At 45.8% G+C, this 20,387-nt stretch overlaps 1 protein-coding gene across 4 annotated transcripts in view; it reads left to right on the top strand.

Annotated features, from left to right (window-relative positions):
- The window catches only part of sox6 (SRY-box transcription factor 6), a 264,750-nt gene that overhangs the window by 158,918 nt on the left and 85,445 nt on the right, over nt 1-20,387 (top strand). For 2 of the 4 annotated variants that reach the window (XM_028796093.2, XM_051923458.1), the window contains exon 6: nt 17,243-17,363. In XM_028796093.2, the coding sequence (XP_028651926.1) occupies nt 17,243-17,363 (121 nt within the window). Of the gene's footprint in view, nt 1-17,239; nt 17,364-20,387 lie in introns of all 4 variants that reach the window. The other 2 variants (XM_028796092.2, XM_051923457.1) reach the window with 1 other exon arrangement.

The following is a 20,387-nucleotide window of genomic DNA, read 5'->3' as shown; positions in this document are numbered from 1 at the left end:
CGCCCTTTGCGTTACCTAAAACCGCAAATCAATTCACCATACAGCCGTAGCCTGTCATTTCTTAAAAGCCCCACACCTGAACACCTTGGCACTGAGGCCATCGAGAGTCCTGAAGGCTTCCTGAGGAGATGTCCACCCTCTAGTCTCGGGCAACAGCAAGTAGGGGTGCACGTCACTTCAGACACCCTCACGCTCAATAGAGGGGGGCACCTCAGAGGTGTGTGCTTAGTCCTTTACTGTGACTAAATGGCTACACACAGCTCTGTGTGCGGTTTGTGGACGACACAGTGGTGGTGGGCTGCCTCTCGGGGAGGATGACCGCTACCTGTATGTCACTTAAACCTGAATGTCAGCAGGACCAAGAAGATGGCCGTGGACTTTAGGAGGGATCGACAGAGAAATCACACCCCCTGGTCGTAAACGGTACCCCTGTAGAGCAGATAAGGAATTCTAAGAAATCAGAAGAACCAAGGACCGGACATGGAGCACACGTGCAGATACGGTTACTAGTAAAGCCTGACCGAAACGTTACCACCTATGTCAGCTGACTCACCATCAAATTCCAAAGACTTTTTACTGTGGAGCCACTGAGCCCTTCATCACAGACTGTTTGGTATGGGAGCAGAACTGTAATAAGTAATAATAATAATAATAATTCTTTACATTTATATAGTGCTTTTCTTACGACTCAGAGCACTTCAGAGAGTGGAAGCCATTTCAACCACCACTAATATGCAAAATCCACGAAACGGCAGCCATTTTGTGCCAGTCCGCTCACCACACATTAACTATTAGGCGCTGAAGGGGCGAGAGAGAGAGAGAGGCAGTCAGAGACAGGGGATGATTAGGGGGCCAGAATGACCAGGCCATGGTGGGCAATTTAGCCAGGACATCAAGGTACACCATACTCTTTACCAAGGATGCCCAAGGATCTCTTATGACCACAGAGAGTCAGTTTTACATTCCATCCGAAGCAGGGTCATCTTAACAGCATCATAGCCCCCCCCCTGCCCCGGGCAAAGTAGTGTTCTTGGGCCCCAGTTTTGATAGCACAAGAGAAACATACATAAGCATCAGAAACATCGTGGGCCCCCATGTTCTTGGGGTCCCCGGCCAGTGCCCATACATTAAGATGGCGCTGACCCATTTTTACAGCACAGTGTCCACTTCACTGCATTGGGACATTGGGATCCACATGCAGACCACAGGGTAAGAGCCCCCCTGCTGTGTGGTGTGGAAATCTCTAGAGAGGGTTGTGTGCCTAGCTGAGTGCACCATAGGGGGCGCCATTTCCTGCTCTACATGAGAATCTTCATCTGGACTCTCAGGATATGCAGGGACCCCAGTCATCTCAGAAATACATTTTGTCAGCTGCTGTAGTCAGGCTAGCCTGGGGGAACACAGGGGGGCTGAGAGGAAAAGAAATTAATAGTCCGCCATAAGCTTGGATGGAAGGTATACATAATATTTGTGCTACACTTTCCACCTCCAGCTGGATTGGGGTCCTCATCTACCTGCACTGTGTCTGCAGCCTGAAAGACGTCACAGGAGCTTCTAAGAATACGCAATCAGATTAAGAAGTAAACGCCAGAATTAGATTTTCTTTCTGCTATTTCTTTGTTGTGTTAGCTTTTTATTTAGGCACAGCCTGGGGGTCTGCTAGGATCAAACATTTCATTGTAACTTACGTTCCTGTATGATTTTTGCATGTGACAAATGAAATCTGAAATCTGAATGGGACGGTTAAATTGGGCTTCTGCTGTATTAACAAAATAAGAGCTGCATGTGTGTGTAAAAATTAAAGTACATAATAAAATCGGAAAGAGCAGTAATGGCAGAGTAAGAAGCGAATATAAACAGAGCCCGATAGTTGTGTCACACAAGCATGTAAACAAGTTAGACGTATTAATGGAGAGACGTATTTAGAAGCTCTGCTCTCTGGTCCAGCCTCAGGCCTTGAGCAGTTGTGTCCCCATCGTAAGGAAAGGCAGACGACTCGCTTAAAGAACCCGGCATTGAAAACGTCTGCTCAATACGATGAAGCGTTCCGCTCACGCGCGTCAGTTGTGTTGCGTACGCCAATTCTTGTCTCATGTCCGTGTCATTTGGAATAAAGTAAAGGCAACGCAACTTCTGAAAAAAACGACGGCGGGAAGGGACGACGTTATCTGTTTATTCGGAGCATTGTCTGTTGATAAATAAAACACGATGGCTTCATTGGTCTGAATTGGCTTTCGATAGCCGGCTGGATACGGAACTGCATCATATCGTAAACAGACAATTCGCCGTTATCTGTGTCGCTTGTAGAAAGTGCTGTGGCCTCCATAATGTTTGGGACAGGGACCCACGTGTCCTCGGTGTGCTCCATGGTTTGAAATGACCAATTAAACAATTCAGAGATTGGGATGAACAAACCAGTGTGTTTCTTCGTGCCGGTCCCAAGCCTGGATAAATGGGGAGGGTTACGTCAGGAAGGGCATCCGATCAATATGCTGTAGAGAGGAGAGGAATGAAGGTCAGTAGGACCACCACAACAGATTACATGTGTGTGAGTGAGAGGGAGGTCAGTGGAATGGTGAGGATGAGTTTAAATACTTGGGATCAACAGAACAGAGTAATGGGGACTGTGGAAGAGAAGTGAAGAAGAGAGTGCAGGCAGGGTGGAGAAGAGTGACAGACAGGTATCAGCAAGAGTGACAGTGAAGGTCTACAGGATGGTAGTGAGACCAGCTATGTTATATGGGCTGGTGACGGTGGCACAGGAGACAGAGCTGGAGGTGGCAGAGTTAAGATAGATAGATAGATAGATAGATAGATAGATAGATAGATAGATAGATAGATAGATAGATAGATAGATAGATAGATAGATAGATAGATAGATAGATAGATAGATAGATAGATAGATAGATAGATAGATAGATAGATTAGAAATGAGGACATTAGAGGGTCAGCTCAGGTGGGACAGTTAGGAGACAAAGTCAGAGAGGCGAGATTGCGCTAATTTGGACATGTGCAGAGGAGAGATGCATGCTGGGTATATTGGGAGAAGGATGCTAAGGATAGAGCTGCCAGGGAAGAGAAGAAGAAGAAGGCCTAAGAGATGGATGTGGTGAGAGAAGACGTGCAGGTGATGGGGGTGACAGAACAAGGTGACGAGGACAGGAAGAGATGGAAAAAGTTGATCCGCTGTGGCAACCCCTAACGGGAGCAGCCGAAAGAACAAGAAGAAGACTTTGTGATTAAAGTGCAGATTGCAGACTTTTATTAAAGGGGATCTGCACACGTTGCACACTTTTTCTGCGTGGTCCCCCCAATTTCAGGGCACGATAATGTTTGGCACACAGCAATGGCAGGTCCAGTCGTTGTCATATTTAGGACTTTGTGCTTGAAGTCTGCGGTTCACTGACATCAGCGGGCGCTCATGCAGCCATCTTCAGCTCCTGCTTGTTTCGGGGGGGGCTTGTCACCTTCAGTTTTCTCTTCGGCATATGGAAGGCCTGCTCAGTTGGATTTCAATCAGGTGACTGGCTTGGCCATTCCAGAATTTTCCATTTTTTAGCTTTGATAAACTCCTGTGTCGCCTCAGCAGTACGTTTGGCTCATCATCTTGTGTAGAATGAAACGCCGTCTGATGAGTTTGGAGACATTCACTTTAACTCGAGCAGATCAGATGTTTCTACACACCTCAGAATTCATTAGGCCACTGCAGTCAGCAATCACATCGTCAATGAAGACAAGTGTGCCAGGACACATGCTCAAGCCATGAGACCCCCAGCACCGCCATGTTTAACAGATGAGGTGGTCTGCTTTGGATCTCAGGCAGTTCTTTCATGTCTCCTCACTTTGCCCTCACCATCACTCTGATCAGGTTCATCTTTGACTTGTCAGTCCACTTGACCTTTTCCCAGAATTCTACAGGCTCTTTGAAGTCCTTTTTCCCAAACTGTAATCTCACTGTTCTGTTTTGTGGTCTTCATCTTGCAGTTTCTGTTCATGAAGTCTTCTGCTGATGGTCGTCTCTGACACACACACATCAGCTCCCTGAAGACGGTTTCTGATCTGTTGGACAGGCGTTGAGACTTTTTCTGCACCATACTGAGGATTCTCCTGTCATCAGCAGTGGTGGTCTTCCTTGGTCTACCAGGCCCTTTGCGATTCTTTCTTCTTCGTGATTTTCCAGACCGTGATTTCGGTCATCCTAAGGTCTTCCTAAGGTCTCCTGTGGTTTTATTTTTGTATTTTAGCCTCATAATGGCTTCTTTGACTGTCACTGGCACAGCTCTTGTCCTCATGTTGAGTAGAAGCAAGCTGAGGTATCTTAGGAAGCCATGAAACCCACCTGAGGAATGACAAACACCTGGGACACCTAACATCATGGTGCCCTGTAATGGGGGGATCGTGTAGAAAAAGTTGTGTGAGCGAAATGTGTGTGCAAATCCCATTAAATGAAAGTCTCTCTGCCATGTGCACTTTGATCACGATGTCTGAATTGATGGATTTGTAATTTTAAACTCCGGAGCAGAGAGGGAAATCAAGGAGCTCTGTGTGTCTTTGTCCCACACGTTGTGAAGGGCGCTGCTCGGTTTTTCTGGAGGCTGCTAACTGTGCATTCTTTAAAAGATAACGTATGGGGTGAGAATCCTAAAAACGCGATCAGCGTGGTCGGCGCACATACTGAGGGTGTCTGGGGTTGATTACAACGTTCAGTTGTGATTCACAGTGGTCTGTCTGTCCGTCAGGAGTACTAAGTGTAACGTGAGGGCTGCACTTTCCGAGACTGGCTGCCGTAATCGTAATCACGTTAAGTATACGCGTCACTGTGCAGCCCCACATGCATGCGTAGAGTGACTTAACAAGCCTCCATGTTCTCCACTTATACGCCTGGGCCTCCATTTTACGGCTCCTTCACACTCAAGGCTCCAACTGGTTAAACACGACGAAACTACAGAAAGTCCCCATGTCACCCGTCGTGCCCAAATTTAGCCCCCCCTCCGTAATGACTAAAGAGACGAGCCTGCCGTAGCGCTCAAAGTCGGTGATGACAGGTTTATGGGATGCGCGCAACGCCCTTGTTTGCTGATCTGTTCATCCTGACCTGAGTGCGCCTTTAGATCGACGGATGAATAAATCTGCATAGTTGGGGTTGAGAGGCCGGGAGCTCGAGGATTTCAATTTTCTAGTTGGCACAGCTCACTCTTGAATAGATTGCTTAGTAGGATTAAACATGTGAATATTATGGGTTACAACTGGAGGTTGGGCAAATGACTACATTAATCATTCTTTTACATGTCATATGGTGCGGGTGCCCTGGGATAGTCTGGCGGCCTGCCCGTGGTTATTTCCCTCCGTGTACCCTGCGCTGCTGCCACCTTTGCCTTGTTTTATGTCGGCACTTGGCCTTGCATGGCACACTGCAGGCTGCATTATTGGGCATGTTATCATTACACACGTCCTTACGGTCATCATCATCATTTTATGGGATTCCCCTCAAATTATCCCCCAGCCCCATTTGATGGGCATTCTTTTGGGTGAGGCCCATTCTTTTCCTATAATCCACCACCATCACCTGCAAACAGGTCTTCTCTGGCCTTCTTCTTAGCCGCCCCATTTTGGTGCCAGTCTTCACCCGCTAGCACAGATGAGAGTTGTCCTTTTCATCCAGTGCACCCTCAGTCTGTTTCTGCTACCTCCACCTCTCTTAACTTTGCTGCTCTTCATCTTCCCGCTCCGTGACATTCCACACATTTGCCAGATCCTCCTCATCTCCCATCTTTCCAGCTTTGCTTCACTTCCTGCCAGCCTTTTCCCAAAACAGCACATTTGTGAACGTGGAGTGAATTGTTTGTCCTAACCAGAAACTGGGGCACAATCAACAACAGTGTCTTATTTTTACTTTCTCACATATGTCCATATTATTGTCAAAAGATTCGATGTTGAGATTTTGATGAATCTTGATGTTTTAAACCCAGAAAATACCATCCATCCTTTTTCCAAACCGCTGCATCCGAACAGAGGGGTCATCTGGAGCCAATTCCCAGCCAACACAGGGCGCAAGGCAGGAACCAATCCCGGGCAGGGCGCCAGTACACCACAGGACACACACACTCACACACCAGGGCCAATTTAGAATCGCCAATCCACCTAACCCGTGGGAGGAAACCAGAGTACCCGGAGGAAACCCACGCAGACACGGGGAGAACATGCAAACTCCATGCAGGGAGGACCTGGAAAGCGAACCCGGGTCTCCTTACTGCGAGGCAGCAGTGCTACCCACTGCGCCACCATGCCACCCTCTCAAATAACACTGTAAGTTAAATATATATAAAGGACTATTATAGCTTATCCAATCAGTTACTTAAAAATGTTCAAATGAAACAACCAGCAAATAAAATCAGCAGCCATGCGACATTTACTTCCGCAGAGGTCATCCACCTGAAGCTAAGCATCTTCAGGGCCTGTCCAGTACTTGGATGGGAGACCATCTAGGAAAAGGTGTTGGTGAGGCCAGCAGGGGGTACTGACCCTGTGGTCTGAATGTGGATCCCAATGCCCCAATGCAGCGACTGTGCTGTTTAAATGGCGCCCCCTTCAGGTCAGACATAAAACCAAGTGCCACTGTGCCACCGTGCCTCCCCTGTAAAATACCATTTTTGGAATTATGTCTCTGTGTGTGTGTCTGAGTGTGTAAACACGATAACTTGAGTTCACTTTCACTTTGGTCAACCAAATTTTGCATACAAGTATTAGGTACAAAACGTAGATTTCGATCCACTTTTGAACAAAGGCTGACCTCAAATGTTCAGCCTTGTTACTCTCTCTTATCCGAAGTATAGGAAGAGTATTGTAATCGTCCAAAAATTCGATGTCGAGATTTTAGACGATGAGTCGGAAAAACAAAATTTTTTGAAATTATGTCTTGTGTGTGTGTGTGTGTAAACACGATAACTTGAGTACGCGCTCAGTTAGTTCAAGCAAATTTTGCATACAAGTATCCATCCATCCATTATCCAACCCACTATATCCTAACTACAGGGTCACGGGGGTCTGCTGGAGCCAACACAGGGCGCAAGGCAGGAAACAAACCCCGGGCAGAGTGCCAGCCCACCGCAGGCATACATGTATTAGGTACAAAACGTAGATTTCTATCAACTTTTGAGCAGTTTCCACTAACCGGAAGTGATGCTTTACTTGAAACGTTTCCCCAAAAATGTTATCTTTATGGTAAAGCTTTGTATTTTTTTGAAAAATGAGGTAATTGCAGTTTTCCATCTGACGTTCAAATGGCAACACATTCATACTTGAAAACCTTTTTGCTTTACGTAAATGAAATTTTGTGTCCAAGTATTACATTACACACATTACTAAAGTCTCTTGCAACTTTTGATCCACGTCCGCTTACTGAAAGTGGTAACTTACCTGAATAGTTCGGCAAAATAAAATTATCATGGCAAATTTTTTATTCTTGCAGCTGCAGAGTCCGATTCATTTAACTTTGCAAACTTCCAAGTGGGCCAGGGCACAGAGCGATCACACTGTCTGACTTGTTACATCATTGGCGTCGCGTCTGTTTTCTACGCTCGACCACAACGTTTCTGAATGCTCCTGAGCCTCTTCAAAGCGAGCACAGAGCGACCACATTAGTCAAACGAATGAGACTTTGGGTGGTTACATGTGGACAGACGTGCTCGGGCACGGAACACATTGCCAGTGTGAGTACAACTTTAGACTTTTGGACCCTCCTGAAACATCCAACCACATCCCAAGGTTTCTTCCATTTTTTCCCTACAAGTGTTTTTTTGGGAGTTTTTCCTTGTCTTGTCTTAGAGAGTCACAGCTGGGGGGCTGTCAAGAGGCAGGGCCTGTTAAAGCCCATTGTGGCACTTCTTGTGTGATTTTGGGATATGCAAAAATAAATTGTATTGTATTGTATTGTATTGTATTGTATCCCAAATATTCAGGCCCTCCTGAAAAACCCAGCCACGTCCCAAACCTTCAGGTCCTCCTCGTACATTCAGCTCCACACCAGACATCCATCCACGTCTCAAACTTCCAGCTCATCCTCAGATCTCCAGGCATGTCCCAAACATTCGGGTGCACCTCAGACATTCAGCCACATGTTAAACATCCAGCCTTCACCCATACCTGAAACAACTGGACCTTCTTTAAGCATCTAATCAGGTCCCAAACATTCAGACCCTCCCTGACACCTCAAACATCAGCCACATTGCAAACATTCAGGCGCCCTCAGCTGTGTCCCAAACATCCATTCCATTTCTCAACATCCAGGCACTTCATGAAATATGCAGCTGCATCTCAACCACATTTGGACCATCTTGAAACATCTAACCATGTCCCAAATATTCAGGCCGTCCAGCAACACTGACCTTCACCTCAAACATCAGCCACATTGTGAACATACAAAGCCCTCTCAGCTCTGCCCCAAACAGGCAGGCAAAACACTGAGCTGTACCTCCAACATCCAGATGTGCCCCGGACGTCCAGCCGCATTCTAAACACCCAGCCCTGCCTCAAACTTTCAGGCACATCACAAACATTCAGCCTCATGTCAAACAACCAGCCAGCTTTGCCCCAAACATCCATCCATGTCTCAAATATCCAGCCCGTCTTCAAGTGTCGAGGTGCATCCCAAACATTCTACCCCATCTTAACCACCCAGCCCCACCTCAAACTTTCAGCCATACTGGAAACTCTTCAAACTACAAACCACGTCCCAAACATTCAGGTCCTCGTGAAACATCCAGCCACGTCCTAAACTTACGGCTCTCCTGAAAAACTCAGCCTTGTTACTTTCTCGTATACGAAGTATAAGGAGACTATCGTAATCGTCCAAAAAGTCGATGTCGAGATTTTGATGAATCTCAACATTTTAGACCTCCCTGAGTCCAAAAATATCATTTTTGGAATTATGTCTGTGTGTAAACACGATAAGTTGAGTTCGCTTTCACTCAGGTCAACCAAATTTTCCATACAAGTATTAGGTACAAAAACGTAGATTTCTATCAGCTTTTGGGTTATTTCCGCTAACCTGATGTGGTACTTTACCTTTTATTCACGCAGCTGCAGAGTCTGATTTATTCAACTTTACTTTTATAATAATTGTTCAATATACAGTATTATTCATTTGATTTGATTTGTTGTTGCTGGTTCTTTAATGTACATAATATAACAATAGAATCCTTGTCATGTGGTTTACTCCTCAAATATCCATCCCCATATCTGAGTATCTGCGGTGGGCTGGCACCCTGCCCAAGGTTTGTTTCCTGCCTTGCGCCCTGTGTTGGCTGGCATTGGCTCCAGCAGACCCTGTAGTTAGGATATAGCAGGTTGGATGATGGATGGATGGATGAATGGATATCTGAGTATACGAGAAAGTCGAGGGGAGACCACTGCCGAGTTTTTGTGTTGCACTCTTGTTGCGCTTTCCGTGTTCTGCTCTGTTAAAGCTGTCAGCCATAACAGGACGACCTCAGAGGATGGGCAGCAACTACAAAACGGGGTTCACCCTTTGCCTAGTGAAGTGTGTGTGTTCAGGGGCCAAGTGGCTCGGCTCGGCTTCTGCCTCTGCGTTTGTCTCTTTTTTCCCTCCCAGTAGTATCAGCACAGGTGTTCAGTTTGGCCAACGCTGGTCACAGACATTCTGGAGTTTTCTTTTTCCCTTTATTGTAAGACCCTCGTGTTCATCGTTCTGTCTGCGTGACCCCGTGCCGCCTTACGTGCGTTTGATGATTCAGCATCTTCTTGGCTTTGGGTTTGCTGAACCCGAGGTGTGAAGCTCCGATCTACCGCCAGTCTATACCAACATCTGCCCCCCACCGCCCTCCCCCTGCCAGATTGCTTCTGCCGCTGACCCCAGCCAAGCGTGTTCAGGATGAGCCCCTCAGTAATTAGGGGCTGCGCGCACGTGCCTCTCGGTTTGGAAGCCGTCACTCGACGTGTGCATCTTTTTTTATCATTAAAAACATTCTTTAGGTCTGGGCAGAAATGAGAGCTGCGCGGCTCCTCTTAAATCAAACAAATGCGCCCCAGAGAATAAGGGGCTGCTAAAAATATGCAGATTTCACAAGACAAAGCCGGAGAAAGAAAAGCCTAATAGATCCTAAAGGAGCCGTAAACACGCCGGCGCTCTCCGAGCCTGCACTCTGAAATGATCTTAACAAACTTCCGCACCCCAACAATGATGTTTAACTGACAAAATTATACATTTAAATGAAACGCTTAGATGTGGATATTAGGATGCAAACAGATTAACATCCCACTTTGCATAATATGTTTTATTAACTTCTTTCAAGAAATTCCAAGCACTTTTGTGTCACACGCTTTCTGGCTTCGGAATGAGACATTTGCACATAAACACAATTAATTAACCCATTTGAAGTCTATTTAGCCCGATGACGATTACCGCAAAGCGCCGAGAAAGAAGGCGTCTCCGGCGGAAGAGCAACCTTCCTGCCCGGGAATCTCAAGCATCTGATGAGGCGTCTGGCAGCCACATGTCACTCAGCTGTCATGTGAGGCCTACCTGCTGGCGTCCAGTCCGGGGACGTCCACAGGGTCTGACAACATTCGGACTGTTGTGGGTTTCATCCCAGGCTCCAGTGGATTTCTGTGATTTCTATGATGTCCTTTCATATGCTTTTGTTTTCTTTTCATCCGTGTCACATTAGCTTTTTGACATTTTATGTTAATTCCAACAGCTCTTGTTTTTGTGACAGTCCTTGTCCTTTCTTTGTTAAGCCTAAAGGGGTGGGGCCACCGGTGCTGCTGCTGTGGCTCCGCCCTCAGACACCTGAGACGCCTGTAGAAAACTCGGAGGCCTGAGGCTTTGTGCGTTCACTGATCGTCTGAGGCTCTCCGTTGGATTTTTTTTTGCAGATTATCTGTTGTAAGTGTTATGGTATAGCCAGCAATCAGCTCTCTTTTCTTTTTAGAAAATCTTTTTGTTTTTTTATTATGTAAATATTTTTAATCAATATGTTTCTGTTTTCTTTTTGTGGTAGTGTATCACCTTCCTTAGTAAGCATTTCAGATTTTATGTTAGTTCTAGTTGGGGTTCTACTGGTGACAATTCATTGAGCCTGGGGGGGGGGTGGGGGGGGGGGGGGGGGCAGAGCCACCTGTCATCTCCTTCACCTTTGTTTAGCCATTTTGTGTGGATTGTTGTTGGTGTTCCACTGTGCTCAGGCCTTTTTATTTACTCTTTTCATTGGATTTTATTTTCTTGTTAGATTATCACCTTTTGTGTATAATATTTCCATTTGCTTAAGTGGCATGAGGGGGTCCCACCCCCTTTGGTTCAACATAAAGGCAGCAAGGCACTAAATACATAATTAGATAAATAGAGAGATACTCATGAAAGGCGATAGATAGATAGATAGATAGATAGATAGATAGATAGATAGATAGATAGATAGATAGATAGATAGATAGATAGATAGATAGATAGATGTTTTAGCGTAGTTGGCAGGATTAGATAGATAGATAGATAGATAGATAGATAGATAGATAGATAGATAGATAGATAGATAGATAGATAGATAGATAGATAGATAGATAGATAGATGAAAGGCACTATATAATAGATAGATAGATAGATAGATAGATAGATAGATAGATAGATAGATAGATAGATAGATAGATAGATAGATAGATAGATAGATAGATAGATAGATAGATAGATAGATAGATGTTTTAGCGAAGTTGGCAGGATTAGATAGATAGATAGATAGATAGATAGATAGATAGATAGATAGATAGATAGATAGATAGATAGATAGATAGATAGATAGATAGATAGATGTTTTAGCAAAGTTGGCAGGATTAGATAGATAGATAGATAGATAGATAGATAGATAGATAGATAGATAGATAGATAGATAGATAGATAGATAGATAGATAGATGAAAGGCACTATATAATAGATAGATAGATAGATAGATAGATAGATAGATAGATAGATAGATAGATAGATAGATAGATAGATAGATGAAAGGCACTATATAATAGATAGATAGATAGATAGATAGATAGATAGATAGATAGATAGATAGATAGATAGATAGATAGATAGATAGATAGATAGATAGATAGATAGATAGATGTTTTAGCGTAGTTGGCAGGATTAGATAGACAATCAATAAATTGCCAAACATATTAAAAGTCCGGTTTTCTTTTCTCCTTCCAGGCTTGAGTACTTTTGGATCTCACAGTCTTGTCTTGTCATCCCTTTATTGTCCACCCATCTTCATCCCTCACTGCCCTTAATCCATCCCACCGCTACCACCATATGTCAGTAGTTACCCTCCCTCAGCATGTCCGACACCCAGATGTAGTTGTGTCTCTCACCTGCTGTTGAGACCACCACAACGGGGTCCACTCAACATCGCTCTGGGACGGTGACCCCTGACAGCATGGATTTGAGATGACCTGAAATGGCCGTGCCGGGGTCCTAGTTACATCCAGACAGAACTTTAGTGGTGTTTTGGGTGTGCTCAAGAGTTGAGAGCTCAGCGACTTTTTTGGGTCTTACGCCCACTTTGTCTTCCAGGTGCCCGTGTTGGGCTTTGGTTTTGATGTTTTTTCCCCCATGCCGTCCCTTCAGTCCCCCTCCCGGTCTTTAATTCATTCATTTTTGCCCCGTTGGCAGCACACTTTTGTTGACTTTTGATTGCAGTCCTGACACTTTTTGATTGGCTCTTCCAGTTATTTCTCTGGTCGTCTCCTGAACTCACCTTCACCTTCACCTTCACCTTCTGATCTTTTTTAATCTCCTGGCCATTTAATTTGAAATCGGCCTTCTAGTCTGTAAATGTTAACACTCACGGGTGACTGCAGCTTGTGACCCCCAAATCTACACTCACTGCTCTCGGAGACTAGCAAGTCATCTCGTGTGGTGTGTGTGTGTGTGTGTGTGTGTGTGTGTGTGTGTGTGTGTGTGTGTGTGTGTGTGTGTGTGTGTGTGTGTGTGCGTGCGCCCCTACAGAGTGTCCCCGAGTGGGATATGCGCCGGCTTATCAAAGTCGTGTATTAGAGTTAAACATGAGCAGGCCACAAAGAAAGAAAATAAATAAATAAATAAAAAATAAAAATGCAGTTTGTGTAAGCAGGGATTGAGCAGGGCCTGGCAGATAAGCCTGGCCGGGTATTAGCCGTCTTTGGCAGTAAAGATAACGCAGAGCAGAACTTCTTTACTTTAATGCTACTCTAAATGGAATTTCCACCAGCATTGTGCAATGATAAGAAACCTGAGCAGGAATTGAAGCGGCGGGCCGAGGGGCTGGCTGGCCGGCAGTCTCTGTCTGTGTGCCTTTTTTTTATTGTTACATACTCCGTGTGAGGGGCCGCGTCTTCAAAGCAATTCTGGTGAAGGACCTGCACTCAACTGGGGAGCCTGCGATCACACGTTGGGTCTCTAGGGGGCCGTCAGATCTGTAAACTCATATCTAGCGCCTTTCAGTAAAGACTGCTGTAGACCATCAAACAGATAAGATGATGACAGCAGCAGCAACAACAACAGCATCATCGCTTATTTGTTTCACACATTATCACGCACAGTCTTGGCTCCAAGTGCTTTTGGGTTACAGAAAAAGAAAATCTAAAGAGTGATTATTTAGTTCTTGACGTTATCGTGCTCCTCAGGCACTTGTTAAGTCCAGAGAAACTACCAGTAGGGAGAGGCTGTAGGTCGGTGCCCCTTATTTGATAGAGCGCCGTCCTCAGGATCAGCACAGTTTGTTTTGGTGTTAAACCCTGGCCTTGATTTTGTTTTCTTCTACTCATTTACCAGCCAGACACGTCTCAATTACCGGCTTCCCCAGAACAAGAAAGGACCACTTTGCAAAAATTCAGGGGCACAAAGTCATCTAGCAGCCGATCGGCAGCACTGCCAATCCAAGAGCACCGCGCTGTGGCTTGTGGAACGGGATGGGAAGGGCTGGATGTTCAAGGAGGGCGCGAATGTTTGAGATGGGGCAGAGCTGGACACTGGAGCAGGAGGTGGAGCGTCTCATTAGGGCCTGAATTTTTTGTACGTGGATGAGCGTTTGAGGAGGCTCCAGATGTTTGAGACTTTTAAGGAGGGCCTGAATATCTCAGACGTGGCCGGATGTTTGAGATGTAGCCCAGGCTTTGGGACGTGCCTGGATACTTGAGGATGTTCGGAACAGAGCTGGACATTGGACAAAAAGCAAAATGTTTCATCAATGTTTGGTATATGACTTTGGTGATTGAGGATGGCCCAGATGTTGGAGGTGTGGCTAGATGTTTCAGGAGGGCCTGAATGTTAGGGAAGTGGTGGGATGTTCGAGGAGGATCCAGATCTTTGAGATGTGGCTGGACATTTGAGGCGAGGCTGGAAGTTTTAAGAAGGTTCTGAGTGTTTCAGATGCAGCTGAACATCCTAGGTGGGGCTGAATGTTTGGGAAGAGCCTGGATGTTTGAGGAAGGTCTGGATGTTTGAGATGTGGATGAATGTTTGGGCCAGAGCTTTACATTTGAAAAAATCGGCAGTGGTCTCCCCTTGACTTTCTCATATATTCAGATATGGGGATGGATATTTGAGGAATAAACTGCAAGACAATGATACTATTTTCATATTATGTACATTAAAGAACCATCAACAACAAATCAAATCAAATGAATCATATATTGAACAATTATTATAAAAGTAAAGTTGAATAAATCTGACTCTGCAAGCTGCGTGAATAAAAGGTGAAGTACCACATCCGGTTAGTGGAAAGAGCCCAAAAGGTGATAGAAATCTATGTTTTTGTACCTTATACTTGTAGGCAAAATTTGGTGAACCAAAGTGAAAGCGTACTCAATTTATCGTGTTTACACACACCCATAATTCCAAAAATGGTATTTTCGGACTCTGTGAGGTCTAAAACATCGAGATTCATCAAAATCTCGATATCGACTCTTTGGGCGATTACGATAGTCTCCTTATACTTCATATAGGAGAAAGTAACAAAGCTGAATGTTTGAGGAGAGCCGTAAGTTTAGGACGTGGCTGGATGTTTCGGGAGGACCTGAATGTTTGGGACATGGTGGGCGGTGAGAAGAGGGTCCATGTGTTTTCAGTATGGCTTGAAGTTTGAGGTGGGGCTGGGTGTTTAAAATGGAGTAGAATGTTTGGGAAGCACCTCAACACTTGAAGACTGGCTGGATATTTGAGACATGGATGGATGTTTGGGGCAAAGCTGGCTGGCTGTTTGAAATGAGGCTAAATGTTTGGGATGTGCCTGAAAGTTTGAGGAAGGGCTGGATGTTTAGAATGCGGCTGGACGTCTGGGGCACATCTGGATGTTGGAGGTACAGCTCAGTGTTTCGCTTGCCTGTTTGGGGCAGAGCTGAGAGGGCTTGTATGTTCACAATGTGGCTGATGTTTGAGGTGAAGGACAGCCTGAATATTTGGGACATGCTTAGATGTTTCAAGAGGGTCCAAATGTTTAAGATGTGGCTCAGTGTTTGAGATGCAGCTGCATATTTAAGAACGTGCCTGGATGTTTGGGACAGAGCTGAGGGCGCCTGAATGTTTGCAATGTGGCTGATGTTTGAGGTGAAGCTGGATGTGTCAGGAGGGCCTGAATGTTTGAGACCTGATTAGATGCATAAAGAAGGTCCAGTTGTTTCAGGTATGGGTGAAGGTTTGAGGAGGGGCTGGATGTTTAACATGTGGCTGAATGTCTGAGGTGCACCCGAATGTTTGGGACATGCCTGGAGATCTGAGGATGAGCTGGACGTTTGAGACGTGGATGGATGTCTGGTGTGGAGCTGAATGTACGAGGAGGACCTGAAGGTTTGGGACGTGGCTGGGTGTTTCAGGAGGGTCCAAAAGTCTAAAGTTGTACTCACACTGGCAATGCGTTCCATGCCCGAGTACGTCTGTCTGCATGTAACCCCGCCCCCAAAGTCTCGTTCATTTGAATTGTGTGATCGCTCTGTGCCCTGGCCCGCTTGGAAGAGGCTGAGGAGCATTCAGAAACGGTGTGATTGCTAAACGTGGTCGAGTGCAGAAAACAGACGTGACGTCAATGATGTAACAAGTCAGATAGTGTGATTCTCGTTTCATTCAATATCCTTTGAGTTAAAAACAGGTTTCTATTCTCACCTTACGCATGAATGTGAATTGTAGTTGGCAAGAAAATCTGCAAATTCCTCCCTTAACATCTTTTGTCACCGTAAAGTTCTTCTCAGCAGCACACGTGCAGCACAATTAACAGCAAAATGCTGCTCTGCACACTCAGTCTGTCTGCCTGATGCGACTCCAACACAACCACCAGATAAGTCCCATCATTCTGACATGCGGACTGTCACTCCGTGTTTACGCAAAGTCGCCTGGTCATGATGTGTAGGCCAGCGGGGGGACAATCACATTTGGGCACAGAACAGAACAAGTGGGCCTAACGTGAGTCCACCCTGAGATGTGCCCGAGAGTTTGAGGCCTGTCTGGGTTTTAAGATGTGCCTGGATGTTTGGGGGTGGCGATGTTGACACGAGGGTGGATGTTTGAGTTGTGGCCGCATAGTTAGCTGCAGTTATGTTTGATTGCGTTCACGTCAGCTTGTCACGGGTGTCGCCCGCACGTCTGTTAACGTTATCTTGAACGTTATGAACTCCAGATAAATCATACAAGAGCTGGAAAAGCCCAGGAAACTTCTGAAAAGTGATAACTCACGGGTGGAAGCGTACCTAACAGAGGCTGAATGCCCGATTGGGGTTTGTTTTGATGACCGATGCTCTTTTCAAACTTCAAGCTCATCCTGTAAGTGAAAAGAAGGAGAGAGCAGCGGCGGTGATGGCGGCGGCCCGCACACGCATTGGCCGGCTGAGCTCAGCTAAAATGCAGCGACTTGATTTCATGCCTCAGCGCCAAGGCCGTAATTGCACGCAGCCCCTTTATTACGAGCTGATTTTCAGGAGAAATGAATTCGGAAGCGGAGGCAAAGTGTTTATTTCTCTGGTGACCTTTATTAACCCCCTTCCCATGGCTTTTTCCCCTGTGGGTGCGAAGCGATGTGGCAGCTTGGTTGCGGAGCCACACGTGGCATCCTGGGAGTCGGCGGCATGTCGAAGGGCAGCCCTGGCCCCTATGTCTGTTGTCCTCAAAGTCGTCGGCCCCACCAGTCTCTCACTTTTGGTGTTGGCATCGTGAAGCAGTGGTGGGTAAAAGAGTTGCCAGCTCGCTGCAGTGTCTGATCACAGGCCTCTTTGTGTTTAGCAGGTTCAGGGTCACATGCCTCCCCTCATGATCCCGATTTTCCCACACGACCAACGGACTTTGGCAGCGGCGGCGGCGGCCCAGCAGGGATTCCTCTTTCCCCCAGGAATCACGTACAAGCCAGGTAACGTGTGCCGTCCTGGGTGATGGGACTGGAGGGTGGGCATTCGGGAGGAGCAGGCCGGCCGGATCCTTTTCACCTCTCTGTTGATGACAAGCGGCTCTTCCTCTTTGTTTATTCCTTTCTTTTTCTTTTTTTTTTTCCTCACTTCTGCTCTTTCTCTTTCACAGCAACATGTTGTCCGCTGAGCCCCTGGCCACTTTTCGCTGAAAGGTGCTCACTTTAGCCCTCGTGTCCTGTAGACCGGACCCCTAATGGTTCTGCCTGAATGAATGAGGACTAGCTGGGCTCCGGGGGGCTTGGAATGGCCGTTCGGGTGTTTGCTTCTTTTATATAATTTTATAGGAGTCCCTTAATCAGTTCACACTCATTTTGGATTTTTGGGGGTCACTGAAGTCAAATTCGAGTGTCCAAATTTCTCTGTCCTCCTACAAAATATTTTTTCACTACTTTGTCATTTTGCGGTCCCCGCTATTTTAGTTTAGCGTATCGGCTGTTAGGGGGCGTGTCCTCGGAGGTCATGACCTTTGCTCATGATGCAACAGGATAAAAGGCCACTTCCTGATCCGAGCTAATAAATTCAATACCCAAATCTCTTATATTTTTGGATAACGTTTTGTATTTTTGACCACAATGTTTTTTCTCCCACGTTTTGGTTTAGATCAAGGGTCGCCAAGTCCGGTCCTGGAGGACCACCGTGGCTGCAGGTTTTCATTCTAACCCTAATTAGTGACCCATTTGTGCTGCTAATTCATTTTAATTGAATTTCTTTTTTAAGATTTGTTCCCCTGAATTTCTTCATTTCTGTCCTTAAATGGCACCCACAGAAGCCAACAGAAGACCAGCTAAGTCAGGGCCTCAAACTCCAACCAATTTCACTCCAAGCAGCTCCATAATGAGGCGCCGATTCTTGTCATTAATTAAACTCGCTCTTTAATTCCGTGGCTTGTTGCTGCTCTCCTTGTGCAACAGCAGACATTTCCGAAATTGTGGATTTTTTTTCTTTTCTGTTAAAATGTTTTGGGGACCTGAGAAGATTGACATTCCTGAGACCTTCATCGTTCTTTATTTTCAGATATTGTATGAAAGACACCAGTTGTTTTGGCTCATTTTGTATCTCATTGTTGTTTGGCTGCTAATTAAGGAAAATGAAACAGTTAAGGGGTCTGAGTCTTCAAGAACAAGTTAAATAAAATGAATTCAGAAAGAAGTTAATTAGCAGCAAAAACAGGACACTCATTAAGAAGAGGGTTAGAATGAAAACCTGCAGCCACGGTGGTCCTCCAGGACCGGAGCTGGCGCCCCCTGGTTTAGATGCTCGTTATTACTGACCTCCTGGTTTTGTTCCTAGCATTTGTTCTTCTCCTGCCTCACCCTCAAAACTTGTCTGTTCAGAGATGTGTCATTAGTTTGGGACGTCACGAGTGACCCGGAGATGACACGATCCAACAAATAAGAAGAAACAGAGAAATCTGGACACTCGAATTGGATTCAGTGGCCCCACCCAAAAAAAAAAAAAATATGGGAACGCCTATAAAATTAGGTTGAAATCACAGAGGACCCCCGACTAACCATTTTGCTTCCTACTTTGCAGAGATATTGCTGTTAGCCTCCAAAGTCCAGAGATCCCAGTTTTCGTTGGTGTCTGAGATACGGGGGACTTTAACAAGGCGACTGTGGCCCTCATCTCACTGTCGGAACAAGAACTACAAAAAGTCATCACTTTGAAACTCTTCATGCTAGACACACAAAATCTTCAGGGGTTGTCCGTTAGTATGAGATGTCCTTCACTTCGTAAATAGTTGCTTGACAGTTGCGTGTTTGCCCATTTATAGCTTGCTGAAAATCATTCAAAAAGACAACACACAAAAGCTTTGTCCCTCGATATGTCCACACTGAGTCACGTCACATCTTTCCAGTTGTGCTGGGTGTCACAGTATTCACTTTATACTTCTTCTTTAGCCAACCAGGTGCACCTCTGAAAGAAATCGAAACGTTTTGATTTATGAGGCGTTCAAATGGAAAAAAAAATCACGTCATGTCTGTGAGTTAAATGCATATCGGCCATTAATGGCAAAGTCTTCTATTCCAAGAAGTGTGTGGTTGAATTAATGAACGCACAAAATAGGGAGTTGGTACCTTGAACCAAACTGTGTTCACTAACTTATCAAACATGTCATGTTCTAACACAAGGATGTTATGGCACAAAACTTCAGAAGGTACCTGGCAGACAATAAAAAGAGCAGTGAGGGTCACAACCAGGAGAACATCCATCAGTTGAAAAACCAGAGAAACAAAGCAAAGAAGTCAAACCCCTGGCTGACCTTTCACGCCATTGCATCGTGATTTACAGGCCGTGACCTCTAAGGATACGCCCACTCCGGGACACTCTTAGCAACGGGTGGTGATATACCATAACATCCCAAGTCACAATTAAAACTATATTTCAAAAACAAAAGAGCCCAATGGGTACTGTGGCCACCAGGATGCGTTCCAGCACCCCAGACCCCACACACACAGCTACCACAGACCCAACCCCGGCTTCAGACCACCAAAGTGCACCTTGTGCAGGTCTCTTCCTCACACTGCCACACTTTGTTTCCAAATCCCAACCGGACAGGGGGGCACTTTCTGCAGTCCTCCATCCCTCCCCACCCCTTGGAGGGCTCTCTTTAAACTAGTGACCCAGGAGTACTCCTGGTGCTTTATCTCTTACCTCTGGGAAGCTCTTCCGGGTCAGGCCTTAGTGGTCCTTGTGACATCACTATCTGAGAGCTCCCCCCGGTGGCCCCGACAGAAGCTGACAGGGCAAAGCTTATGGGACCAAAACTTGCAGCCACCCAGCGTACATAGCAGGCAGTCCCCTACTATGGAAGTGACGTCCTCGAGTCCAGGCGAAATTTCCAGTGGTTGGTCTGCCATTGAAAAAGAGGGAGGATTAGTGAACCCTGGCCTGGCATGGAATTATATTATTATATTATTGAGCCCTTCAGCTGCCTCCCATGGGCACACGTGTGACAACACATA

The sequence above is a fragment of the Erpetoichthys calabaricus genome, chromosome 2, assembly GCF_900747795.2.
Source record: "Erpetoichthys calabaricus chromosome 2, fErpCal1.3, whole genome shotgun sequence".
In the NCBI taxonomy this organism is placed as follows: Eukaryota; Metazoa; Chordata; class Cladistia; order Polypteriformes; family Polypteridae; genus Erpetoichthys; species Erpetoichthys calabaricus.
Note: the sequence above shows the minus strand (reverse complement) of the source record. Positions and strands in the feature narration are given on the sequence as shown.